The sequence below is a fragment of the Ornithorhynchus anatinus genome, chromosome 2, assembly GCF_004115215.2.
Source record: "Ornithorhynchus anatinus isolate Pmale09 chromosome 2, mOrnAna1.pri.v4, whole genome shotgun sequence".
NCBI lineage: Eukaryota > Metazoa > Chordata > Mammalia > Monotremata > Ornithorhynchidae > Ornithorhynchus > Ornithorhynchus anatinus.
In genome coordinates, this window is record NC_041729.1 from 32595957 (window position 1) to 32623711 (window position 27755).

The 27755-nt window shown below is 44.2% G+C and overlaps 1 protein-coding gene across 4 annotated transcripts in view; it reads left to right on the forward strand.

Annotated features, from left to right (window-relative positions):
* The window catches only part of ARHGAP17 (Rho GTPase activating protein 17), a 116912-nt gene that overhangs the window by 80944 nt on the left and 8213 nt on the right, over positions 1-27755 (forward strand). For 3 of the 4 annotated variants that reach the window (XM_039910945.1, XM_039910942.1, XM_029058152.2), the window contains exons 4-19: positions 3659-3732; positions 6342-6453; positions 6675-6751; positions 7965-8076; positions 8968-9036; positions 9209-9290; positions 11506-11633; positions 13995-14106; positions 15683-15764; positions 16266-16346; positions 17097-17210; positions 20086-20177; positions 20365-20518; positions 22414-22653; positions 24555-24724; positions 25980-26618. In XM_039910945.1, the coding sequence (XP_039766879.1) occupies positions 3659-3732; positions 6342-6453; positions 6675-6751; positions 7965-8076; positions 8968-9036; positions 9209-9290; positions 11506-11633; positions 13995-14106; positions 15683-15764; positions 16266-16346; positions 17097-17210; positions 20086-20177; positions 20365-20518; positions 22414-22653; positions 24555-24724; positions 25980-26618 (2338 nt within the window). The remainder of the gene's footprint in view (positions 1-3658; positions 3733-6341; positions 6454-6674; positions 6752-7964; positions 8077-8967; positions 9037-9208; positions 9291-11505; positions 11634-13994; positions 14107-15682; positions 15765-16265; positions 16347-17096; positions 17211-20085; positions 20178-20364; positions 20519-22413; positions 22654-24554; positions 24725-25979; positions 26619-27755) is intronic. The other variant, XM_039910946.1, reaches the window with a different exon arrangement.

A 27755-nucleotide genomic window follows, 5' to 3' on the forward strand; every position in this document is an offset into this window, starting at 1 on the left:
AATTCCCATATGCTTTGAGTCCTGGGTGCCCACCTCCATATTTGGGAAAAGGTGGAAAAATCCATGGGAACTCAGCTAAGACTTGACTGTGGAGAATCTCCCTCAACTCCTTCAGGTGCTGGCTGGGGTGGAGGAAGCTAAAGTTTGGGTCTCTGAGCTCCGGCAGCATTTCCCGGATAAGTCCCGGGCTGCGGAGCTGTGGGAAGGCTCGGGATTCAACGACTCCAAGAGGTTATTTGGAGAAGATTCCTGGCAAATGGAAGCCGAGTATCAGAAGCAGTGTGGCTGGTGGAAAGAACGTGGGCCTGGGAATGAGTGAACCTGGGTTCTCACTCCAGCTCTGCCAATTTGCTTGCTGTGGGGTCGTGAGCAGTTCACTTAACTATTCTGTGCCTCTGTGGTGGTTGGTTACCAGCTCTGCCTCCCTCTTAGAGAGCAGCGTGGCTCAGTGGAAAGAACCCGGGCTTGGGAGTCAGAAGTCATGGGTTCAAATCCCGCCTCAGCCACTTGTCAGCTGTGTGACTTCGGGCAAGTCACTTCACTTCTCTGGGCCTCAGTTCCCTCATCTGTAAAATGGGGATGGAGACTGTGAGCCCCCCGTGGGACAACCCGATAACCTTGTATCCTCCCCGGCGCTTAGGACAGTGCTTTGCACATAGTAACCACTTAACAAATGCCATGATTATTATTAGACTTTGAGTCCCACGTGGGACAGGGAGTTCATCTGATCTAATCACATCGTATCTATCCTGGCACTTGGCACGTATTGTTTCTATTGATTGTTATTATTGTATCTATTAAGCCCTTACTATGCGTTAAGCACTGGGATGGGTACAAGTTAATCAGGTTGGACATGGTTAGCGCTGAACAAATTCCACAATTATCATTATTCTCATTATGGGCTTAACCCAATTCAAATAAGATCTATGACGATGTTTTAGCCTAGGTGTCCCCAAAGTACTGAAGCAACCAGCCCATCCCTACACACCTGAGTCCTTTGCCTTGAAGGGTGGAGAGGGACAGGAGCAAGACGTCCGAAAGAAGGTGGTAGAGAACTCAGAGAAGAGAATGGTGGCGTTGTGGCTGGAGCACGGGCCCGGGAGTCAAGGTCATGGGTTCTGATCCCGGCTCTGCCACTCGTCTGCTGCGTGACCTTGGCCGAATCGCTTCACTTCTCTGGGCCTCATTTACCTCATCTGTAAAATGGGGATTGAGACTGTGAGCCCCACGTGGGACAAGGACTGTGTCCAACCTGATTTGCTTGTACCCACCCCAGCGTTTAGTACAGTGCCCGGCACATAGTAGGCGCTTAACAAATACCATCATCATCATTATTATTATTATTATTAGAAAAGAACACCTACCAGGGAAGGGGCATGAAGGAAGTGCAGAAAGCAGGAGGGGAAGACAGGTAGACTAGTAGAAAAGGGCTAAGAGCAGGAGTTATCCTAGAGGGAGGTACAGGGAGAGCACGATAGGCGGGATCAATCTACCGACGAGTAGTGTTTGAGTGCTTACTTGTGCAGAGCACTGGACAGAGCGTTTAAGAGTGCAAAAGTATAAGGAGACCCGATCCCTGCTCTCAAGGAACTTGGATCCAGAAGAGAAGGATTTAAGGTAGAACTCAGGATAAACAAGTTAAGGAAAAAGATTGGGAAAAGGACTGCTGAGGAAAAGAAGTCACCTAACACAAATTCCCCGTCTTTGTTCATCTTCATAATATCTTGGCAGAAAGGGGGGAGTAAAGATTCTTATCCCTCCACAAGTAGTTGGAAAACTTGGAGACGCAAGCTAGGCCTAGTGGAAAGAGTTCGGGCCTGAAAGACAGAGGTCCTGAGGTCTAACCCCGGCTTCTCCACCTGTCTGCTGCGTGGTCTTGCGCAAGTCAGTTAACTTTTCTGTGCCTCAGCTTCCCCATCTCTAAAATGGGATTCGGTACCTCTTCTCACTCCCATGTGGGACGGAGACTGTGTCCGATCTGTTTATATTGTTTATCCCAGTGCTTAATACAGTGCTTGGCCCATTGTAAACAATAATTATTATTATGCTGCCCACCAAAGATGATGCAACACAAATTAAACCAAAGCCATAAATAGTGTGCTTTCCTGACTCCTGCTCTTTCCTTTGTCAGATGTTTCATGTTAAATTGAATAATGCTACCACTTTAAAACGAATTTAGCAGTCTGTATTTTCTAGAAAATTATATTATTTGTATTTCCAAACTACCTCTCCTGAAGTTAAAATTGTGCCTGAAACTTGACATTTCACAAAAGGCATTCATTGTTCAATAGACCTGTTAGAGTGAGGTGATTTCGCTTTTTTCACATAATGACTGAGTGAAACCGACTTATTCATTCTGAATGAACACATCTAGAATAAAGTCAGTCTCAGTCCCTATTTTACGGATGAGGTGACTGAGGCACAGAGAAGTTAAGTGACTTGCCCCGGGTCATGTAGCAGACACGTAGCGAAGTCTGGATTAGAATCCAGGTATTTTGACTCCCAGGCCTATGCTTTTTCCACTAGGCCACACTGCTTCTCTAGTGCTCGTCTTAGCACTTAGCAAGTGTTTAACAAGTATCGGAATTATTGCTCTCTGTGAGGCTGGTTGCAAATGGATGGTTTTACTAAGAAGATTTTAAAACACATCATTATTAAACAGTACCCATCTGTGAAGTATTTTTTGGTGGATGATAGATTATTATTGCCTTGTGTACACTGCACTGGAGGTAATGGAATATAGTCATTATGGGAAGCAACTACATGGAAGACTGTTTTCCTTAAGACTACCCAACTGAAGAATAAGGAGGACAGACCACCCCTCACGGAGCTAACAAAGCCAATTTCATGTTTGCAAAATGTTTTGAGATCCTCAGACAGAAGAAGCCATGTAATTGAAAGTTTGGATCCATTTCTGAACTAGAAATCTCTGGTCCAACCCAAAGAGAAGCCTGGGTATGTTTCTGAGGCCACCCTGGGTGCCAGTTGAATGGAAGTGGCTGTGGATGAACTTCCAGGGGAAAGCTTCTGGGCATCAGGCGCTGCGGAAGCTTCCAGGGGCATCTGAGCTGGCCACTTGTGAACTTACAAAAGCAGTGTGGCCTAAAGGATAGAGCACGGCCTGGGACTCAGAAGGACCTGGGCTCTAATCCTGGCTCTGCCACTTGTCTTTTATGGGACTTTGGGCAAGTCACTTCACACCTCTGTGCCTCAGTTACCTCTTCTGTAAAATGGGGATTAAGATTGGGACATGGACAGTGTCCAACCTTGTTATCTGGTATCTACCTCGGTGCTTAATACAGTGCCTGGCACTTAGTAAGCGCTTAAATACCATTTAAACAGAAGAAAAAAGTCATATTGAAACTTATTTTAAGTAATATATGATGAGGGAAATTTCTGGAACCCAGTATTGTTCACAGTTATTTTATGCAGAAAACTGCAGCTAAATTTCTTGCCCAGTGAAAGGATGCACATTATATAAATGTCAGCAGGGAGTCATGAAATACTTATTAGATTTTCAGGAGGTATGTGTTACACATGAAATTCTGTGGCTTTAAATAGAGAATATGGAACTGGGAAAAGTTAGAAGCAGACAAATCGAAACAGTTAGGTATTTCCTTCTTTCAGTATTACTTAATGTGTACTTTTTAAATTACAGAAGAAACTCCCTCAGACAGCACTTGCTCAAAATATGCAAGAAGCATCTGGTCAACTTGAAGATTCTCTCTTGGGGTAAGCATCAGTTTTTCTTAGGAATATGGTGTCATTTACAAGGATTGCTGCATGTCACCAGGCATGAATTGTTTTGGAAGTTTATTAAAGCAGTCTAATACATAGTAGTGAAATTCTGGTTTGGGTTTGAGTTCTGTTTTGTCTTTGCATGGGCAGTTCATTTTACTACTCGTTAGTAGTTTTCATATAAGTTGTGGTTGAGGAGAAGGTTTAAAGCTATTGGACAAAATGAGTTGATTTCTGGATTACCTGTGGAATTGAACTATCCGTGGTCTCCTAACCTCCACATGAAAGCGAATAAAAGAAACCCGTGGTCGGCACTACAGACAGGAAACATGACAGCCCAGCGGAGAGCCGTCTGTGTGTGTGTGCAGATTGTGGTCTGGTCCCAAATTAGCCTTTGCAGCCAAATGTGGCAATTAGCCTTTGCAGCATTTCTCTGTACCTAAGTTACCTAAAGAACAGATCAAAACGGGAAGTCAAAATGGGAAGCAGCGTGACCCAGTGGATAAAACACAGGCCGAGGAGTCAGAGGGCCCGCATTGTAATCCTGGCTCTGCCACTTATGCCTCAGTTCCCTCATCTGTAAAATGGAGATGCTGACTGTGAGCCCCATGAGGGAAGTGGACCGTGTTCAACCTGATTAGCTTGTGTCTACCTTCAGTGCTTAATAAAGTCTCTGGCACATAGTAAGCATTTAACAAATACCATTAAGGAAAAAAAAAAGGCAATGCCTGAGTTCCGGCTTTGGAGGAAGAAACCAACACAGACATGGCCATTAAAAAATGTAAAGCACCAGGAGCTATTTACATTCCTGAAGAAAATTGCAAACAGTGAGAAACTATTCTTCAACAGTATGATTCCTTGAGGAAATAATAATGTTGGTATTTGTTAAGCGCTTACTATGTGCCGAGCACTGTTCTAAGCGCTGGGGTAGACATAGGGGAATCAGGTTGTCCCACGTGGGGCTCACAAACTTAATCCCCATTTTACAGATGAGGGAACTGAGGCACAGAGAAGTGAAGTGACTTGCCCACAGTCACCCAGCCGACAAGTGGCAGAGCTGGGATTCGAACTCATGAGCCCTGACTCCAAAGCCCGTGCTCTTTCCACTGAGCCATGCTGCTTCTCCATATCGTATATCGTATACGTACGATATCGTAATATCGTAGCATTGATCCATTCCTTCTATTTACTCCTTCCACTTTGGTGGTTCCCTCTTCCTAGCTAACAGTGTCACTGTACCTCCCCAGCAAACCTCTCCTCCTTTATCTGTTGCTCATGCCTTGACCACTCTTCTCCCTACCCCCAGCTCTGCCAAAACACATCTCTCCCCTCCTTCAAAACCCTTCAAAAAAATCACTACCTATAAGAGGCATTCCCTGTCAATCCCCCACCTTTCTGGTCATGCCGCCTCCTCAATCACCTTGGCACTTACGTATATCTGACCTAAACTTTACAGCCCTCTCTCGTACAGAAGTTTCTCCATCCATCCTGATCATCTAGGTTGTCCTTCTCATGTCTCTCGTAAAGCACAGTGTTCCAGTTGTGAATGAACTATGATTTCATGCAGTGGTAAAACTGGGCCCTTTTGTTTTATTTTCTCATCCCTTTCTGTGGTACTTAGAATTTGGTAAATCATGTCTTATACGCCTTCAAAACTCTCCATAAAAAGCTACCTCCTCTTTCTTTCAATCGTGTTTATTGAGCACTTATTGTGTGCAAAGCTTAAGTGCTTGGGAGAGTACAGTGCAACAACAGATAGACACATTCCTTCCCAAAACAAGCTAAATTCCATGATGAAGTTTCCTCCATGTCCACTCATGCCATCCTTTTAGCTATTTTTAGCACTTATGTATTTATCTTTTGCTCCTGTATTCACTATGAACACGTAGATATAGTTTATTTGCCAATTTGTCTCTGGTTTCCTCCATGGTTTTTTCAGCTCCTTGAGAACAGGGAACATGCCTCTTTTCTCTTTGTCAGTGTCCCTAAGACCTTGTCTCCACCCACCAGAGGCATTTAATATTGGTTAGGATCTCATCACCAATCTTTATATGTGAAGAAAAGCTCTGTATTTAACTGAAATTGGCCCTAAGATGGTCACAGAGCTTTGAATACTGCTCCTCCTCTTGGAAGTTTGCTCGGGTGCATAAATCATGTAGAACTACTCACTGAAAAGGGTTTTGTGTGGCTTGGACAGTTTCACGAGCTTATGCAGTTGGTTTATTTGGTCAGCAAAATGTTGAAATCCTTGTTTCTGGAAACTATCAGTTTAGGAAAAGTCTGCCTCTTGAAATAAACTCTTCTGCAAAGCTTAGTGTTGCCCTTACCTGACCCTCATGTTTTATGCATCTCAATCCTTGGTAACCTGAATGTGGTTGAGATTTTGTACCTTTTAACTTGTAGAAAATATTTAAATAAATGAGTACACTTATACTGTCAGTGATCTATATATGTCCCATTTGAAAGGTAATATTGTGCGAATATGGAAATTAGAGACTTCCAAAGGAAGTAACTAGCATATTTTCATTCTGCATTAGTAGCATTTTGCTTCTTGACCGTTCATTTGGGTTTTGTTTTGTGTTTTTTTGTTTTTGTTTTTTAAGGAAAATGTTGGAGACATGTGGTGATACTGAGAATAAACTGGCCCTTGAGCTCTCGCTACATGAGGTCTTGGTTGAAAAGGACATAATGGATCCCCTGAATACCCTTGCGGAGGTAATCGCTCTGATTAAAGGGAAATAACGTAGCTTGGTCTGGATGCGGACAAAATTATCAGAGAAAAAGGAGTGCTGCGTGATGTCACTGCACTTTGAAAGAGGTTTTCATAATGATAAAGTTTTGTGTAAAAATGTTTCTTTAAAAGGAATTTGCAAGTACATTTTTATGACCTCGCAGGGTAAAAACAAAAGTTAGCTGAGTTTGTTCTCTATTTCCAGGTGGACATTCCCAACATTCAGAAGCAGAGGAAGCAGCTTTCTAAATTGGTATTAGACTGGGATTCTGTCAGAGCCAGGTGAGATGAGAATGGTGAAAACAGAAAACTTCTAAGCCTCTCTGTGCCTCCATTTCCTTATCTGTAGAATGTGGGGGTTGAAACCGTTAATTCTACCTTCCTCTTAGATTGTGAGCCCAGTGTGGGACAGCCCCGTGATTAATCTGATCATGTTGAATCCATCTCAGTGCTTAGCAAAGTGCTTGGTACTTGGTAAGGGCTTAATAAATACTCTCACTGTTAAAGTGACCCAGTCTGCCCCTGAAACAATTCAGCCAGCAGAGAGATCGGAACAAGGGCCACTAGAGTTTGTGTCCGCTGGAATGGAATGCCTAGACAACCCGGGGAAAGGTCCAGTGGACGTGATTAGTTAGGAAACTTGAAGATCAAGGTAAGTTAAGTTAAGCAATAAATAAATGGTACTTAGTGAGAGCTTACTGTGTGAAAAGCACTGTACTAAGCCCGAAGATGAGTTCAATACAAAAGAATAAGTATAGACCATCTCTGCCCACAAGGAGCTCACAAACCAGACGAGAGGGAAAGACGGACATTACAGTAAGTTACAGATGGGTATGGACATCCATCGGTGGTACTTACTGAATGCTTACTGTGTCCAGAGCACTGTACTAACTGCTTGGGAGAGTACAACAGAGTTGGCAGAGATGCTCCCTGCCCACATTGAGCTTACGGTCTAGAGGGGGAGACAGACATTAATACAGATATATTATGGATAAAGAAATTACAAGATGCATACACGGATCACGGGTATATACATAAGTGCTGTGGAGCTGGGGGAGGGGTGACTATCAAGGTGATGAAGGGGAGCAGACCCAAGTGGATAGGTGATGCAGAAGGGAGGGCTCAGGCAGAAAAGACAGGACTTAGTTGACAGAGGTCTCTTTGGAGGAGATGTGATCTTAGGGCTTTGAAGATGGGCACAGTGGTGGTGATCTGTCGGTGGTCTGAGGGGTCATGGAATGTTATTTCCTGGACCATTCAATGAAATGGACTTTTGAAAGATGCAAATTTTGAGTTGCTCTCTTTCCTCCCCGCAGCTCAGGGGATGTGAAGTGTCACACTAATAAATTGCTCGGAAGGGAGGGTTGAAAACACTGGAAGGTCAATATATCTACATATTCTGTTGGAGGAATAAAACGGTGAGCTTTGGCTGACCATAGTTGTGGACTTCTTTATTCTTCGCAAGGCTGACGGATTTATGTTTTTTATGTTACAGATGGAATCAAGCTCACAAGTCTTCAGGAACTAACTTTCAGGGCCTTCCATCAAAAATAGACTCTCTAAAGGAAGAAATGGATGAAGCTGCTAACAAAGTAGAACAGTGCAAGGTATAGGGACTTCTCTTGAGAGGATCTCTCTAGAGAGGCTTGTTCTTGAGTATCTGTGACTACAAGATCAGTTTATTTTTTGTTTAATAATATGAAGCTGTTGTTTAAAGATTCAGAATTGTTGACACTGAAAGGACTACCATCTTGACGAATTAATGTGGAAATTTTAGGATTCTTGACTTGAAAAATCAGATCAGTTTCGTCATTACCCACAGCCATCTAAGAATAGCCCCTTTGGCTGAAATGTCACATTTTTCCATGGACGGTGTTACAGTGTGCTATTTCCTCCCTTCCCCTTCTGCTTTCATTTTAATGCAGCTGATCTAAGTTCCAAATTGGGTAGCCCCAGGAGGGTTTCAAGCCAATCGAGGGGTGCTCTTGCCCCGGGTGGGAACCCTTGTCACAGCCCTGGACTGAAGACAGACGTTGGCCTCTTTAGGGGGAACGTCGGCCTGGTTCTTTGGCTAGGACATCCCCGTACTCAGGTTATGCTTTGGGGATTTTTGTTCACCCACTTGGTGGATGCTGAGTAAACATTCACTGATAAAAGTTTTTAGACTCTGTAGAACCTGATTGCTCAGGGTGAAGCTTAGGGTTCGATCAGAGGTAATTAATGGTAGTTACATTTGTCACTTACAGTTCTAGTGGAGGTTGCTTAATGGGCGAAATTGGATGGGCTTCCTTATTGTGAAGAGGGAAACAGATCTCAGGAGCTGAAATGGCTCGTCGACTGTCCTGTGACAAAGCAGAATCAAAATGAGAGATCAAAACCATGTCTATTCATTTAGGCATAATTTTCTCCCACAAGGGTGTAGGCGGGTTTTTTTGGTGTGTGTGTGTGGTTTGTGTTTTTTTAAACTATTGAAAATGATCTTTCTTCCTTATCACCAGGATCAGCTTGCCGCAGATATGTATAACTTTGTAGCCAAAGAGGGAGAATATGCCAGATATTTTGTTATGGTAAGTAGTGTTTTCTCATGACGGCTTGTGTAATAGTTACCCGAATTTTGGTAATCCTCATAACATTTTGTCTCTTTCAAACAAAAATGGTTTCGTATGCTAAGCCATTTTATTTTGTGTGTCATCAGAAGCTAACATTTCTTTTGTTTTAAAATGTGGGTTCTGTTCTCAGTTATTAGAAGCCCAAGCAGATTACCATAGAAAGGCATTAGCAGTCTTAGAAAAGGCCCTCCCTGAAATTCAAGGTCATCAAGGTAATGTAACTTGTGCTCTGGCTGATATCTTCTCCTTGCCTTTGCCACTTCTGCAGTATTTTTCTTTACCTTGACTCTTTTGCATGCGGTCCCGTTTTATGAAGCTCCTCCCTTTTACTGCTACTTTTAATGCAGTTACATTCCTCAACATACTTTCATCTCTTGCTGCTGCATTCTTTTCTCTTCCAAGTCAGTAATAACATACTAATGTAGCATTTTCTCTGGAACCCACAAGTGAAGAGAAAAACTCACCCATTTTTGAATGATTCTAGAATATCCCATCTCCTACATAAGGTAACTAGATCCCTCCACCCCATCATTGAATTTTCCTTCCCAATATTAGATATTTGTGTTACAGTATCCAGTTTCAGGACCATTCTGGTATTCTGGGACATTTAAAAGTGCTCTCCAAATCAGCTCACACCACTTCTGGAATACCTATTTGTCTCCATACAAATCCCAACTCCCAGTATGTGTCCTAAAGCTGAAATTATGCTTCAGATCCTAGAGGTGATAAAGATGTGTTCCAAAGCAGAAAGGAAGTGCAATCCTGACCTGGAGAGGTACTTTTGAGTACTAAATCTGAAGCTTCTTCCTCTCCTCTCTGCCCCCCAGGCAGAGTGCTGGCTCCTCTTAACCATGAAAGAGGTCAAGATAAACTCTTGGTCTGGATTTGCTTCACTTAAGACGGTGGTGCGGACTTGGTTTTCCAAGTTAATATTTCTGTCGTATAACCATTTCTTGCCTAACTGAAATGGAAAGTCCGGGTGTTGGTTTCATGGTCCCCACTGGTTTGGCTTGTCTTCTGTCAGGGTTATCCACCTCCCAACAGATGTAACATCGAAAAATGGAAAGCACCTCTGGCACATAGTCTGAACAAAAGATAAAATACGTTAGCTGGCTAAACTAATCACATCCATATCATTACTGAGATGACATTCCCTTCTCCGTTCACATATCGCCCTCGTGGTCCTCTTTGAAAGGGAGCTGACTCTTCATTATGCCAAAATATGGTAGAGCATCTTCAAGCCATAGTCAGTAGAAGCTGTGTTTTGGCCAACAGTAATAGTCCCTATCAGTGGGATGGGCTCAGGATATTTAGGGTGAGGCAGAACTTAACATTATTTTTCACTCCAAGATAAACAGTATTTCTAATACCATTTTATGTGTGTAGAATGTCCTCCATCTGTCACCATATTTTTCAGTTCATCTCTTGGTTTTTGGTAATTTAAAGCCAAATCTAAATGAGGGGCAGAATTGCTGTAGAGACCTTAAAGTGTTTGGAACCCAACAAACCACATTTTTCCATATGTCGTGTTTACACTGGTACTGTAAAGATCGAACAGTCATTATTTTAGGTTCTACTGTATGCAGAGCATTGTACTAAGCACTTGGGAGAGTACAGTTAATTGGTAGGCAAGATCCCCACCCTCAGTGAGCTTGCAATCTAGAGGATGATGTATTTGGGAAAATCGGCAGCCTGAATGATTTCAGAATTAATGATTTGATTACAATTTTGAGTTTTAACAGGCACAGAACAGGTCGTATGATCAGCCCAGTTATTTTAGGTTATGAATCTGTGGGCGAGTACTAAATTTGCACAGTTATAATAAACACTTGATCTATGAAAATATCAGCAATATTGTTAAATCAAAAGATTGATATTGCACAGGTTCCTCAAATTAAAATATAGTTAAATGATGAATATAGATGAAAATATGTATATTATGAATTAGAGAAGCAACGTGGCCTAGTGAATAGAGTACCGGCCTGAAAGTCAGAGGACCCGGGTTCTAATTCCGGCTCCACCGCTTGCCTGCCACGTGACCTTGGGCAAGTCACTTAACTTCTCTGTGCTTGTTACCTCATCTGTAAAATGGGCATTAAGGTCGTGAGCCCCATGTGGTACATTGGACTGTGTCCAACCTGATTGTCTCATATCTACCCCAGCGCTTAGTACAGTGTCTGGCAGATAGTGAAGCGCTTAGCAAATACCATTTTAAAAAACTCTGAATTTTTCCAGATTAATAATACCTAAACCCTTACCTTACACTTTTAATTCTCCCTGCTCCATTGTAATGAGGTGGCCTTAATGATCTTCTCCCCAAATTTTTGGCAGCTTAACTTTCTGAAATTTCATTCTGGGGCCATGGGTGGTAGGGTTTGATTTCTGTGCAGATTGTTGATTGTCTTACTAAATGGTTTGCTGCTCTAGACAAATGGGCAGAAAAACCAGCCTTTGGGACACCATTGGAAGAGCATCTGAAGCGCAGTTCTCGTGAAATTGCACTCCCCATCGAAGCCTGTGTAATGCTGCTTTTAGAAACTGGCATGAGAGAGGAGGTAGGTGACATGAGTATCGGTACATGACATATACTTGTCTTTGATCGTTGGTAGGCTCTATTTTTCCTAGTAAAGCGATGGAAGTGGGACATGACAGATATTAAAAAAAAAAAAAAAAGTATTCCAGTTGTTCCTGTCAACTCCCAAATGCACCGTGCATGCTAAAAGACATAGAGAAACGGTCGATTTAACCTCGTGCCTTGAGACCTGCTCTTCAAACTTCAGAAACAATTCCTATTTAAAATCAGCAGGGGCTTTGTAAGCAAGGCAAGAGGGTACAAAAAACAGGAGACCAGAAGGGAGTGGCCTGAGAGAGGATGAGTCTTAGAGAAGAGGTTACCCAGACATATGGGAAATTCTTGGAACGGGTGTGCGGAGGTAGAAATTAATCAGTAGTATTTACTGAGCACCCACTGTGTGCAGAGTACTGTGCTACATGCTTGGGAGTGTTCCGTTAAGCGACTCAGTCCCTGCCCTCAAGGAGCTTACAGTCTTTTGGGAGAGACTGAACGACATTAGACCTTTACAGAATATCGGAGAGAGAAACGTTACTACAGCTATTGATAGGAAAAATTTGAAAGGGTAAAAAATATAAAAATTAGGGTGCATAAAGGCTAAGGAAGGTGAATAGACAAAAGTGATAAAGGTAACAGTTGGATGGGGGTGCAGTGTGACCTTGGAAGATGGAGCTTAATGGGAAATTCTTCCTGGAGGAGGTGGGTGTCTGGGAAGCCTTTGAATCAATCAGCGGTATTTATTGAGAGCTTACTGTGTGCAAGGCACTGTACTAAGCACTTGGGAGAGTACAGTGCAACAGAATTAGCAGACTCGTTCCCTGCCAGTAATGAGTCCTCGGTCTAGAGTGCTGTGTTGTGGCAAATTTGAAGGAGAAGGGAGTTTCAGGCAGGAGGAAAGAGTTTCGGAGGAAGGGTGAGTAGCTGTGATCCAAGTATATAGAACCCTCCACGTTGTCTCCGCACTGTGGCGTGTAAAGGGGGAAGGAGGCCCCACGTCCTGCCACTCTCCCCGTTAGGAGCTAAGGATCCTGTGTGAGAGGGTACGTGGAGGTGTTGGTACTTTCTGGGGGAAGAGTTCGCTAATGTTTTAAAGGAGGAGCTTCTTCAAAATCTTCTGGGCTGGGGTGGGAGGCCTGGGGTGAAGGTTACATTAACAAGCATCCCAAGTATGATGGACTAAAATGGAGCCCCTGGAGAGTAGGGCATTTCCTGCATAGGGAGTTTGATCTGGGGAGGGAGAGAAATGCCAGGTGTGAGTATTATCGGGGTGCCCTGTGAGAATATCGTGGAGGTGACCATGGCGGGACATTATCCTGCGGTGGATACTGATGTCCACTGGTCACTGTTGGGGCCATTTGTTCCAATCTAATTCTGTTGCTCTTCTAAACCACCAGTTTTGTGCAGAGGGTGTGCTTGGCAATGTGGGACACCTAGATTAGGGCCCCTCCACGACGGTGACTTTGGAGAGTCCCGCTTTTTCTCGACCAGAGTCATCCCTCTTGCTTTAGAGTGCTTGAGGAACAGTATAAAAAAAAAAAAAGTGAGCCTCATGTGGGACAACCTAATCACCCTGTATCTACCCCAGCGCTTAGACCAGTGCTTGGCACATAGTAAGCGCTTAACAAATACCAACATTATTGTTATTATTACCCACCAGGGAAGCAGGTGATCATGGAGGATTTAATGTAGAAAGGCAGACAGGATGAGCAGTTGGGATTCCCTCAGTATCCCAGAATGAAGCCAGGAGGCCCAAGAGATTTGGGTGGAGGGAGGTCGGGGGGAAACACACCTGGTGGCTCCCACTTCCATTCTCACCCACTTTCCTGTCCTGATAACTCTTAAAAGTAATTTGTTAAGGGGACTGTAGCCCTTAGGTGGCTTTAGAGGGGGTAGGAGAGGGCAACATACCAGCTAACTCCTTTGCATATATTCAGTCCTTCAAAAGGATTCCTGTATAAACCTTGCCACTTGCCTCTATTAGCTGAGATAAAGCTAGAGATTCTCTGGAGCGTAATGTAATTGTGAGCTCTCACTTCAATGGGGGGCTGAAAGAAATCCCTTTCGTTAACGACGGTGATGAAAGCGCATAGAGGCTTCGCTGTGAGGATGTCTAGTTTTGTAGCCTCCTTTTTAAAAATCTAATAATGCATCTACTTTTAAAAGACCCCTCATCGGCTGTTCATTTTCTCAGTGACGTCATTAACAATGCCTGAAATACTGAAAATCATTCTGAAAAGAGGAAGGCGGTTGTTTTTGCAACGGGGCCCCACCACTGGAAATTGCTAACGCAGAGTTGAAAATTCATTATTCGTACAGAATGATGGTTAATTGGTGTCTCATTTAGGGCTTATTCCGTATTGGAGCCGGAGCCTCCAAGCTAAAAAAACTGAAGGCTGCATTGGACTGTTCGACTTCCCAGCTGGATGAATTTTATTCAGATCCTCATGCTGTTGCAGGTGAGGTATAAAAAGCCGGAATTTGGGGGCAAGGACCGGGGAAAGTCCCAGAACTGTTGTACTCTCCCGAGTGCTTAATATAGTGCTCTGCACTCTGAAAGCGCTCAGTAAATATGGTTGATTGTTGTCTTCAGATAATCTGGAATTGGCTGAGAAACCAGCATGAGGGGAGAAGAGATTCCTCAAAATTACAATGCAGTTAATTCCTGAAATATAAGTTGGAACCACTTTTCTCCTAGAAATAAGGGCTGTCAGTGGGGGATTGGTTCCCAGACCAAAGCCAGATACTCTTTTTCTCAACATTTTCCAGAGTTCTGTCTTCAGTCGGTTATAGGTGACTCACATAGCAAATTAATGTATTCGCATTGAGTCACAGAGTTCCACAGTAGGGCAGCTGACTTCATTCATTGAAAGTGATATGGATGGGTTCCCCATTCCCTCTGTGACTCTGCCGTGGGAAATTATGCCCTCAGCCTTTCCTGCTTCCCTGCCCACTAGACAGTAAGCAGAATAATTGTCAATAATTATTTCAGGTTTGCTACACTGGCCTTAATTATGACAGTAACTCTCAATACCTTTCATAGAAACATGAAGCATTTGCCAAGGACTACCTGTAATGTTAGTTTTAGAGAGCTAAGCCGGAAGCTTAGAGGCAAGACGGCATTTGGGGAAAAAAACTATTTTCCTTACATTTATCTCTTCGTAACTAAGGTGTTTGCTCTCATGCTATGACTATTGGCATTTATTGAAAACCCTACTTTACCTCCCCAAATAAGAGAAATGGGAACCCATACAGAAAATTGTTTGGATTAAAAAGGATGTGTTCACCCACTCACTTTGGGAAAATACAGAATATTAGAGAATAACCTGATTCCATGTTTCAGTCTATTAAAAATGCCCAAGTGAAGGTGGATGCAATTTCCATTTTATATCTAAGGGAGTCATAAAACGGAAGTAGAGCCTTGAAGGTCATGTTCAAGGAAAAGCTTGCCTGCAGTGTGCACATTCTAACTACTTTACTATGGACCAAGGCAGACCTTGCTTCTCTCTCTCCCTCTCTCTTCTCTCCCTCCCTCTCCCCTTTCTCCCTCTCTCCCTCCTCCTCTCCCTCTCTCTCCTTCTCTCCCTCTCTCTCTCACCCTCTCCCTCTCTCTCTCTCCCCCCTTCTCCCTCTATTAAATGATGGGACAGAAGCTAATCAGATTGGACACAGTCCATGCCCCACTTGGGACTCACAGTATTAATCCTCATTTTACAGACGAGGTAACTGAGCCACAGATAAATTAAAGTGACTTGCCCGGGGTCACATAGCAGACACGTGGAGTCTGGTGGAGTCTGTCAGCAGGTCCTTCTGACTTCACATTTATCATGTTCTGAAGGGACCAGGGGGTGGGTCTCCCTTTTTGCAGTGGTTTATTTTGTATTTTGACCTTTGCTTAAGCTCTGACAGAGATTCAAAGAAAGCATGTTCAAGTAATTTGAATTATTCAGTCGCGTGCTTCTAATACACAATTGCATGTTTAAGTCACATGATGTCATTTCATCATTATTATTATAATTATTATTATTATTTCAGGTGCCTTGAAGTCTTATTTGCGGGAATTGCCTGAACCTTTAATGACCTTCAATCTGTATGAAGAATGGACACAGGTTGCAAGGTAAAATTTTAGAAAGTCAAATCTTGGTAATTAGAAGAAATAACTCATCCCTTCTAGTTTAGTTCATCCCTCAAACATTAGTTTGATTAGCAAATAAGCTAAAAATAAAGTTGTACTCCCCACCCCCAAAAAAGAACCCACATTATCCAATCATGCCATTCTTGTTGTTTGCTACATGTCCACATGCTATACTGTGGGAAATTGTGGTCCTGATGTCTATCCTTCTGTTCTCTAGTGTTTTAAATAGATCATTAAATGCAGTAAAATTTGGATTAAATTAAATTTCAGAGAAAAATATTTTAGAAACTAATTTCTTCTCAAAAGATCATTGGAAATGGAGCGGTGACCTACACACAAAAATAAAACTGTGGTTTTAAAAATAGCTATCTGGGTAAAGGTGGGAATTCATATGATTGATTTTCATAAAGATAGACGTGAATACTAGCTTTGACCTCATTTGTATCATTCTAATTCAGTTTTAAAAATAATTTGTTTCATTAGTGTGCAGGACCAGGACAAGAAACTTCAGGATTTGTGGAGAACCTGTCAAAAATTGCCAAAGCAAAACCTCACCAATTTTAGGTATGCAGTGATTTTTCTATTTTTATTACAGCTTGCTATTCGCCAGTGGAGCCAATAATATGGTGGTATATAGGCAGTCGGTGTACTATCTTTAAGAAACCACAAACCAGAAACTCATGAACTCCATTTATTTATATAAATATGAATTTATATTTATATAATCCTAAATTTTGAACTCTAAAAGCATTGCAAGATGTTAGGTCGGTGTTTTGAAGTTCTGCTGAGTGTACTTACATGAAGAGATGAATTCTTAATGTTTTGAAATTTTAAGTGTGTACCTTGCACCAAAATTGGGAAATGAGTGCCTGTATTATCTTGTGAATACAAGTATAATAATTTTATATGGCATATAGAATCTTTGGCATGTCTTCCGTACAAGTTTATTTTCCATTTTAAGGTTGGTTTTTGTATCGTAAGTCAATCAAAAATTGAGGACTCCTCAGAACTGCATAGTAGCTAGGGAGCTTCACTGGGGATCATTAATAGAAAAATAGACTGATTGTAATAAAATGTCAATTCAGGTGCTGACACTAAATTTTGAGATCATGTTATATAGATTTTTCTCCACTTGGTAGAAATGTATTCCCTCAAAGTACGAAGAGCCGTCATTTTTTTCTCATTCTAAATTATTTAGGATGTTCTGGAGGAATAACGATCCCTAATACGATAGCAGTATGCAGGAGTAACCCTGTGAACAGAAAGTAGTGGTTAATGCAAGAATATGACCTTGGTCCCTTTTTCATTTGACAGGTATTTAATCAAATTCTTAGCGAAGCTTGCACAGACCAGTGATGTTAATAAAATGACACCCAGCAACATTGCTATAGTATTAGGCCCAAATTTGTTATGGGCCAAGAATGAAGGGTAAGTACTGCGTTACCTTCCCCAATCTTCCCCCACAGAATCAGTTTTATTTTTTTCCCTGCAAAAAAAAATGGTTAGGAAGGATTCTCACTCTAGTTCAAAGTATGGTAGAGGTTATCTCAAAGTTGTTTAGATTCAGTGGAGAGAAGAATCAGTTAAAAGATGAGTAGAATTCCACAGATGCCGACGCTCAATTTCATGAAACTTTCTTGGAAAAAGAACAGAGTTCAGTGACATCGAGGACAAATTTTCCATTTCAAAATATGGTGATCTTTAAAATAGACATGGTTTGGGAAATGGGCGCATTTAAGGTCATTGACGGGAACGTTGCTGAAATTTGAGTTTGGAAATTGGAAATATAGTCCTAAGTCCCATCTCACCTACCCCTCTGGTTCTGTTGAAGAGGAAGATTAACTAGAGTAGCCTTCCTAGCAAACTGGAGATTTGATTTCCCGCAGATGAACAACGAGGCCCTTTTCACGTGTGCCTCTCTTTTTGGAATTTTGTTCCTTATTCCCTTATTTATTATTGGAAAGCAGCGTGGCTCAGAGGAAAGAGCCCGGGCTTGGGAGTCGGAGGTCACGAGTTCGAATCCCCGCTCTGCCACTTGTCAGCTGTGTGACTGTGGGCAAGTCACTTAACTTTTCTGGGCCTCTCTTACCTCATCTGTAAAATGTGGATGAAGACTGAGCCCCACGTGGGACAACCTGATTACCCTGTATCTCCCCCAGCGCTTAGAACAGTGCTCTGCACATAGTAAGAGCTTAACAAATACCAACATTATTGTTATTATTCCCTTCCTTATTTGAGAGCAAGCAAGGACAACATATAAACGATCCATTTTTTACATCATCCTGTCTATAGCAAGGGAGCGTTGTAATGGTTGTGCAGGCCTATTTTTAGCAAGAGACAGTAGTGTCTGGATCTGCCGCAGCCTGGACCCCTTATTTTTCCATGCTGCAAAAGGAGGGGGCATCCACAGTAGCGTATCTCAACTTTGATTGCTCGGTCTGTGGGTAGTCGGTACCATTCAGTTGATAGGCAGCCAGTTTAATCATTGGAGAAACTGGTCAGTTGACCAAAAGGCTGTCCTGACTGATCCTAACAGCACCCCAGCCCCACCCCACTCCCATAAATTTCTCAATTCTCGCTCTTAACCTCTGTCACACTGCTGCATTGAGGTAAAAATAGCCCTGGTAGTGCTGGGAAAGGAAGGGTAGGAGTGGAACTGATAATTCACATGTATTCTAGGATCGGGGTGGGGGCGGGGGGGATATTTGGCCTTGGGAAGCTCCCTGGCCCTCCACTACTTTTGAAATGGCCAATGCACAGTCCAGCACTTCTAGTGGAACAGGACTGCCATTCCATGGCTCAGTGGAAAGAGCCCGGGCTTGGAATTCAGAGTCCGTGGGTTCTAATCCCGCCTCCGCCACTCGTCAGCTGTGTGGCTTTGGGCAAGTCGCTTCGCTCCCTCTGTGCCTCAGTTACCAGAAGCAGCGTGGCTCAGTGGAAAGAGCACGGGCTTAGGAGTCAGAGGTCATGAGTTCTAATCCCAGCTCCGCCGCTTGTCAGCTGTGTGACTTTGGGCAAGTCACTTAACTTCTCTGTGCCTCAGTTACCTCATCTGTAAAATGGGGATTAAGACTGTGAGCCCCGCATGGGACCTGATTACCCTGTATCTACCCCAGCACTTAGAACAGTGTCGGCACCTAGTAAGCGCTTAACAAATACCAACATTATTATTATTATTAAAATGGGGATAAAGACTGTGAGCCCACGTGGGACACCTGAGAACCTCGTATCTACCCCCAGCACTTAGAACGGGGCTTGGCACATAGTAAGTGCTTAACAAATACCATCATTATTATACCCCTCCCTACTCAGAAAGGGGAGGAAACAGCCGAGAGACCAAAAATGAAGAATTAAAGACGATGTTTACAGGTACATAGTAAGCCTTGGACCGTTGATAGTCCCTCTGCATTAAAGAGAGCAGCGGTTAACCCACCAGCAAACAAATTGCATTCCTCTTCCTTGAGTACGGCACACAGTGATTTCCCAAAAACACTCGGGCTATGAAACTCCCGAACGGTCTGAGGTGGTGTGAGGAGGATGAGAAATCTGGGACAGTCAGCTCAAGGGTTAGAGTATTAATAGCATTCGAGCACCCCCCCGGAGGCTCTGTACTTGGGAAGTACAAAACAAGCGAGTGACACATTCCCTGCCAACAAGCGGCTTTTCAGTCCAAAAGGGAAAACAGACTGAAAATATCAATAAAGAGTCATCGGAGTAGATCATCGAATCGGCATATATGTAGATTAGAGAAGTAGCGTGGCTCAGTGGAAAGAGCCAGGGCTTGGGAGTCAGAGGTCATGGGTTCGAATCCCGGCCCTGCCACTTGTCAGCTGTGTGACTGTGGGCAAGTCACTTCGCTTCTCTGTGCCTCAGTTACCTCATCTGTAAAATCGGGATAAACTGTGAGCCTCACATGGGACAACTTGATTACCCTCTATCTACCCCAGCGCTTAGAACAGTGCTTTAAACATAATAAGCGCTTAACAAATACCAACATTATTATTATTATGTGTGTGTTTGTGTGTGTGTGTGTGTGTGCCCTGAGGGTGTGTAAGTGCCAGAGATAGCTGAGTGGGTTTGTGTGACTGAGGATTCGGAGGAATTAAGCAGGGAAGACACTTTGGAGGAGGTGGGCTTTCAGGAGGATGACTGCTGTCACAGCTTCCCCGTCGCCTCTCCCCTGCTTGGGTGAACGGGGAGGACATTCCTTCAGATTCCATCGGTGGGTTTAAAAACGGTGAACGCAGCGATCTTCAAGAAGCTCCTCATACAAAACATCTAACGCCGTGAACTTCCTTTGCAGAACTCTTGCTGAAATGGCAGCAGCGACCTCAGTCCACGTGGTAGCAGTTATTGAGCCGATAATTCAGCACGCAGCTTGGTTCTTTCCTGAAGGTACCCGTTCTCGGCAGAGCAAGATTCCCAAACCCCAGCCCAGTGTATTTCTTAAGGAGATAGGAGAGTTGGCTTTTTCAAAGCAACCTCTAATATTGGAATTTCAGGAAAATGTAGCTGCAGGAAGTGAAGATGTGCTCCTGTGGCTAGAAACCTCTAACGCATTACTCGATTTGTCCTCTTACAGAGTTGGATTTTAACGTTTCGGGAGCATTTGTGCTTCCTCCCACTAATTCTAACCATTTGGCCCACGCTGGAAGTGACTATGACTCAGGGACTCTTGAGCGGAAGAGACCTGCAAGTATGGCTATAATGGAAGGAGACTTGCTCAAGAAGGAGGGGTACGTTTGGAGCTTTTTATTTTGTTCGTCTTAAGCTAGGAATAGACTCCTTTTGCGAAGATTGATAAAGTACTGGTCTTTAAAAAAAAAAAAAAAAATGGATTCAGGGGAAAATTTTTATGAAGGTATTTTAGGCCAACTCCACATTTCAGCCTTGCATATAGTTTTGAAACTCTTCAGATGCACAAGAGTTCTGTGTACGCCTCAAGAATTTACCGTGGCCTCGACCACATTCTTTTATGCACCTTCTTCCGTCTCTCGGCTAGTCCCGTCTCCTGCTGCTGCTCTCAGCTCTGTGTCACCGTTGGCCTCCAACAAGTACACTTAGCGTTTGATTCCTTGTAAACACAGCCAGTAAGACGAGAGCAGAAAGGGAATAAAAAGTCAAGGCATTGAATAATACATTTTTGTTTTCAGCCCACTGTCTGGATTTCTTTAGGACCTGCCCCGATTTCTCTCTGATCCTAGACCAGGGTGTATTTTCATGGCTTCCTTAGTGATTTATCTCCCCTCATATTGCAGCTTGAGGAAGGTTCCAAGGTAAAGTACTGGCATTTCCTTCAAGTTATACTCCGTGCATGGTGAAAAGCAAGCAGAGTCACATACTAGACACCAGATTCCTACATTGTAAACAGGGTTTGGCAAACAACCACTTTTAAAAGTACCATAAAAGAAAGAAATTTTTAAGAGACATTTGATATGTACTTTAACGTATTTGAAACTATTTAAGGTTTCGGTTAAAAGCCGTGGACTGAAGGAAGTTTTGCTTTCTGGTGCCTTCATGACGGACTTCCGATTTGACAATGGTACATGACATACCATGACGGACACACCCTAACAATTTAAATCAACTCTGCTCTAGTTGATTCCATGCAGTAATTTTTAACCCGTAGCACATAGCTCATTTGGTCAGTTATCATTCATATTGCGTGTATTCAAGTGGTGTGTTGTTTTCTGTAACGATTGGTTAAAGAAATGTTAAGGGAAGATACCTTATATATCTATCTATATCTCCAGATAGATATATTTTTAACTATGGTGAGACAAAATGAAGTGGCGTATACCCTAATGACACCCCTGGGATGCTTAATAGAGCTCACGCTCTCTCTGTCTCTCATGAGATCAGCTCGATGCCATAAATACTAGCAGTGCTGAATCATCAGGAGAGGAAGCCATTTAAACTTGATAGACCTCCCTCGTGTGGATTGTAATCATCTCTAGGTTTCTAAAAGTGGTTTTGTCTTCAAAACAAATCAGCCCTCGCCTGTGCTAAATACAGTTGCAGCAAGGTGATCCATTTATCCATAGTTAAAGAAGGTGCTTTTCCTTTCATTTTTGATGCTTAAAAAATAAGCATGCACGTGTGTTTTTATGTTTATCGTATGCTTAAAGCTGCTTCTCCATAATGTGCCTGCAGGTGCACTGTGGTAGAACCAAAATCAGGGTTTGAAAATCCCAAGAACTAAACCTTGTAGTCTTGGGTGAATTATCTTAGGTGTCTGTCGGACTATTACAGGACCAGATAACGTTAATAGGATAAAAATGACTTCAGGGCCAAATGAGGCCTGGCTGTTCGTTAGCAACTCATGTGTTGAAAATGGGAATGGTAACTAGCCAGTCCACTGGCTTTGGTTTACCCTGGTGGTTAAACCAAGTTCCGTCGCCTGTTGTTCTTTAACCTAAATGGCATTCCGTGGCTTTCCTTGTTGCTTCGTTGCATGCCGGACAACCTAGGTTGTCTTCGGTCGGCGGTCTTTACCGAGCGCCTGGTGGGTGCGGAGCACTGTCCTTGAGCCCTCGAGCGCCGTGCTGGGCGTCCTCTGTGGGTTTTACCACGCTGCGGAACTGGGCCTCGGGAGCTTGCACGGTGTGTTTACTCTCTCTTCTCTCTGTAGCTTTGGTGTGAAGGTTATGGACTTCCAGGCAAACCGGAGATGTGGCACTATAAATAGAAAGCACACATCCCCCGCTTTCCACCCACCGCTTCCACCTACGGAGGTGGGCACGCAGGCCCAGCCAGGAGCAGAGCCGCACTCCCAGGTCTCTGGCTCCGAAACCAGTCCTGTAGGTGTTGCTTTTCCCCCCTCTGTTGGCGCCGCAGAGCATTTGCAAAGTCAAGGGAATGATGATGTCAGGTAAGAAGTCCGCTTCTTCCGCTGGCAGTGGCTCACCAGACCATTCGGGAATAAACTGGTATTTAATACTGTATTGCTTCTCTGGCCGACCCCCATCCCCTGTCCCCCCATCCCCCCACCCCCCATGCCCTCTTTCATTCTTCTCTTGGATTTGTTAAACCGCCCAGGTGATCGATTCCATAGTCTCCCTGTGGCGAGGAGTAAAATCCCAGACGGCGAAGTGCCGGTGGAAAAAACGCAAAAAAACCAGTCCGCAGCATTCAGTCTGATATCCGTTTGTTCCTGAGAGCAGTGAGCCATGAAGTCTGTGCTGTTCTGGAAGTCTCCTTTGCCCGTTCGTGTAAACTGTCCGAGTTGATGTCTGCCTGTCATTAGCACGTATTTTCACTTCGGTGAGAGAACCAGGCATACGTGATCCCAGAAATGACGCATCGTTTTCGTGAAGATGCAACTTTTTAGCACAGTTTAGTGGGAGCCACTTGATTTTGAAACACTCACCCGTTCCTTTTTCGTGTCCCCAAGACTGAATTGGACTTGAATATGAATTGTTAGCATTCTTTTGGGGGTCAGGTGTTGAGAGGGCGGGGAGTTGTTCTTTTCTGTCGCTTTGTGAAATTCTTTAATGCTTTCTAGGTAAGATGCGTAAGTAGGACATAGGACTCACCCTCCATTTGAGCACAATATTTGGCATGCCTGCTGCTCCTGGACTAGATTGACTTTTCTTCCCGGAGGATGGATTTTGCCAAGGGAATGAGTACAGAAGTGGTTTTACCTTGGGATGAATCAGCTTCTCGGCTACTGAGTTTGAATCCTCCCAAACTTGTCCTTTAGTAAATATTATCATCCTACATGGCTTTAGTCCTACTTCCCTCTAGACTCTAAACTCATTAGGGGCAGGAAACGTGTCTGCTGATTCTATTGTACTCTCCCAAGCGCTTAGTACAGTGCACTGCACATAAAAAGTGCTCAGTAAATACGATTGGTAAGTGCTTTTATCATTGTTTTCGTATATAACAGTCTTATCAGTAGCTCAGCGTAAATGAGACCACTAGCACAGTTTTAAGAGATACTGATAATCCATGGATAGAGGACTTATGAAGCTAAATACAGTTCATTAGATTATTCAGAATTTCCAGTTCCATAGGCAAAACAGAGCCCTAGGCTTTTGGGAACCCCTAAAACATAACTGATGTAGCTGCCTAAATATTCAATTTTACGTCTCTTCATGAAGAAAACCAATACCTTTGGGCCGATTCCTGTGCCGGAATTTAAGATCACATTACCGTGTACTTGACGGTTTAAGTGGTAAATATGTAAGCCTAATTTCGTAAATTTCAAATTAAGCAAGATGAAGCATCAATAACCTGGCCACAGATTAGATATTAAAGTGGATTCAGTACCTTCCCCTGCCCTTCTCTTAGCATAGTCCCTGCAACATCTAACCTGTTCTTAAGTTCCATGTTCATAAACTGAATTAATGAATGGGCACTTTTTGGAAATACTTGTTTTATTGCTGGGTGTTTGGGGTAGAAATCCCCCAGGCTCAATTTTGTTTTAAAATGTCATTTGTTCGAAGATGTGTTAACGTGTCCGTGACTATTACAGTGATGCCCTAGTTGACTTTTAGACTGTAATGAGCATTCACGTAAGTATGCTTCTTTTGCTGTGTTGCGTTCACGTTAGTTTAATGGCTAGTCCGACTCCATAAGCCTGCGAAGAGGTTGCTGTACAGTTCCGACCCCAGTCCGACGAACTCCGGGACTAGATGGGTACAAGAGCGCTGTGTATGTGCAGTGGGCCTCGACTTGATTTTTAGGAAAGTCTTCGGTGGATGGGGCGGGGAGTCGGAGCTTACGTCGGCTCGGGGCCGCGGAGCCTTCCAACCCGTTTGTTTCTTTCAGCCCTCCTAAGCCTAAGGAGGCTGCAGCTGCAACCACACCTCCACCTTTGAGAAACGGCGGCCAGGTTACCACGGGGCAGAACCCACCCCAGCCAACCGGTGGCCCCAACCAGCTCTCCGTTGGATCGGCCCTGAATTCTGCCGGCCCCAGCCCTCACACTGTGCGGCGAGGTAGGGAGCCCGCTTCCGTTTGTACGTTTGCTCAGTTTTCAAGAGCGCTTTCCCACTCGGATGGACGGCGGTGTTCGGGAGGACCAGCCCGTGGGGAGGAATGGAAGGGACCGGGAGAAAGAAGACAAATAAAGACGTGAAAACGGGTGTTAGGGAAGGGAAGAAAGGTACGGAAAGCCTGGGGAGCTGGCCTGCCGCGGACTCGGTAGGCGGGAACATCCTGCGGGTGGTGGTCCCAGAGCCCTTCGACCGTCCTTGCCTTCCCAGCAGAAAAATGGGGTTTTCCTTGGGTACTTGCCATCACGTGGGAGACTCCGATCACCACTCCAGTCCCCCAGAGGCACCACGTGAATGTGTGAAAAAGGAACGCACCCAATCAGAAGGTGCTTCGTGGCGTCGGCAGAAGCCGTCACCGCCCAGAGAGTGGTTGTCTGCAAAGGGCGGCGGTATAGGCCGGAGGTTGCCCTCTCTTCTGGAATTCCCAAAGTTTATAGTGTTTGTCTTAAAAGCTCAACCAGAAAAATAGGAATCAGCGTCTCCCGTAGAATTAATTTGTCTTACGTGTTCAGGGACAGAACAATGGGGGCCGCAGTTCACGGTGGTCTTTGCAGATCGTTTATGCAAGATCAGTCAATCAGTGGTGATTATTGAGTGTTTACCATATGCAGAGCACTGTACTAAGCTCTTAGGAGAATACAATCCAACAGAATTATCGGACTCATTCCTTGCCCATAACAAGCTTTCAGTCTAAAGGATGATGTTCTTAGTTCATCACTTGTCCTTGTCCCAAGAAAAGGTGGAAATGATGCCCCTCCTCTCCAGCTTTGTCCCTTTCCATTTCCGTGCAGTCCTGATTACCAAGTCCCTCGTTGGCTTGAAATACAGTTGGGCCGAAAAAATTTTCTAACCATGATTTTACATTTTCTCCTGTGAAAACGCTAACTTCTGACATCACTACAGGATGTTACGGTGCGATGCGTTAGCTGTTCTGTTCAGGAGGGCTGGGGTGTAGGGCTCTGACGCGCTTTCTCTGAGTTTTGGCAGTGGTCCTTGAGGATCAGGAAATGAAAACTAGAAAATGAAGAGGTGAGGAAGCTGAGGATTGGAGACAGAAGGCTCTCTTCCCAGGAAATTTATAGGAGAAATTTTCGAAGGCCAGCGTTTGACCGGAAATGGTCGACTCACTGACTTTAGCCGGGAACCGTTGAATCGAAGGTTAGCGAATTCTTACCAGGAATATCTCCTTCCCTTACAGCTGTTAAAAAGCCGGCTCCCGCACCTCCCAAACCGGCCAACCCACCCCCCGGGCAGCCTGGAAACCACGGTTCTTCTGCCGCATCTCATCAGCCCCCCGCTATCTCTCCCAAGCCAGCCACGAGAAGTCCTTCTCCTCCTAGTCAACACGCTACTCAAGGATCAGGCCAGACTTCTGCTGCTTCCCAGATTTCCGCTCCCAGGAGATACTCCAGCAGCCTGTCTCCAATCCAAGCGCCTAACCACCCTCCCCCACAGCCTCCCACTCAGGCTACTCCTCCATTGCAGACCAAGCTAAATAGTCAGGCCCCTTCTCACCCGGTGGCTCCTACCAGCAAGCACAGCCCTGAGCAACCTTCCTGTACCCCTCCACAGACTCCAACTCCTCCCGGCACCCCGCCTCTAGGAAAACACAATCCCAGCTTTCAAGCCCCACCGCAGCCCCAGGTGGCTAGTAACCCAGAGACTTCTCACCCCCAACACTCTCCTCCTCATACCGGTACATTGCCAAGACCCAAACCGGTCCCAAAGCCCCGGAACCGACCGAGCGTCCCCCCTCCTCCGCACCCCCCTGGGTCCCACTCAGCTGGAGATGGCGGTGTCGCAAACCCAACTCAGACGTCTTCCAAAATCGTAACCGGTAAGTTGAAAACCAGTGTCAGGTCCTTTCCTCCTGATAGCCTTTGTTTGAGGATGGCTCCCGTAATTTAGGCTTGAATTCGCTCAGTTTCGTGGATCAAGAATGTCTTATACTTATCTGCATGGGAGACTGGCTTTGAGCATATGTGGAAGGTAGCGGACGGCAGAATCCTGAAATTCAGCTATCAGTGCCTTGATTTTTCCCGATTAACATGCTTGATTGCATTGCAAGAATGAAATATTGTAATTGAAAGAGGGGAATCTTCGGGCTGTCTCTTTGGCATTTTAAATGTAGATTCTTCTACCTTGGAAGCAAAATCCTGTCATCACACTGAACGTGTTGGCATCTAAAAACTTTAGAGGTAAAGTCAGAAGGTGAATGCTTGCTTATCATTTTAAGTGGATTCGCATTACGAAGGGGTCCGATGAATCGATTGTATTTATTGAACGCTTACTGTGTGCAGAGCACTGTACTGAGCGTTTAGGAGAGAACAGTGTAACCCACTTGGTAGACCAGTTCCCCGCCCACAGTGAGCTTACAGTGTAGCGGGGGAGTCAGGCATTAATGTAAAAAAAAATTATGGGTAAGTACGTAAGTGCCGTGGAGCTGAGGGAGGGCGTGAATAAAGGATGCCTCATGCTCGGGTGTACCCAGAAGTCAGAGAGGTTTGCTGTTATGAAAATGTAAGTACCTTGTGATATTCAGCCAGTTACACTGTTTTCGAATCCTCCTCGAGCTCATACACGTGTAAAATGTGTTGTCGACATGGGCCGTAGTGGTTTTTAAGCATCTGCCAGTGCCATAAGGAAAATAGGCCCCATACTTCTTGCGGACTTTTTTTTTTAATATATCCCCGTGGGATGTGTATTAGTGGGAAGAAAGCTCCTGCGGGATCTGGTCCAGATGTACATGTGCTCTCTGAAGGTGGCACAGAGCCACCCTAGACTTGCATGGTGAAACCCCTTTGACAAATAAAGGGCTTGTCTCAGGACAGAAAACTGGAGTCGTGTAGAGCGAGCCCTTGAAGTGCAGTCTAACTTGGTCCTTCCAAATAGACTCTCGTAGCTTTAATCTATTTAAAACCGGCCGATTAATTTTAAACACTACTAACATGAGGCACAGGTTTTCTCAGATAAT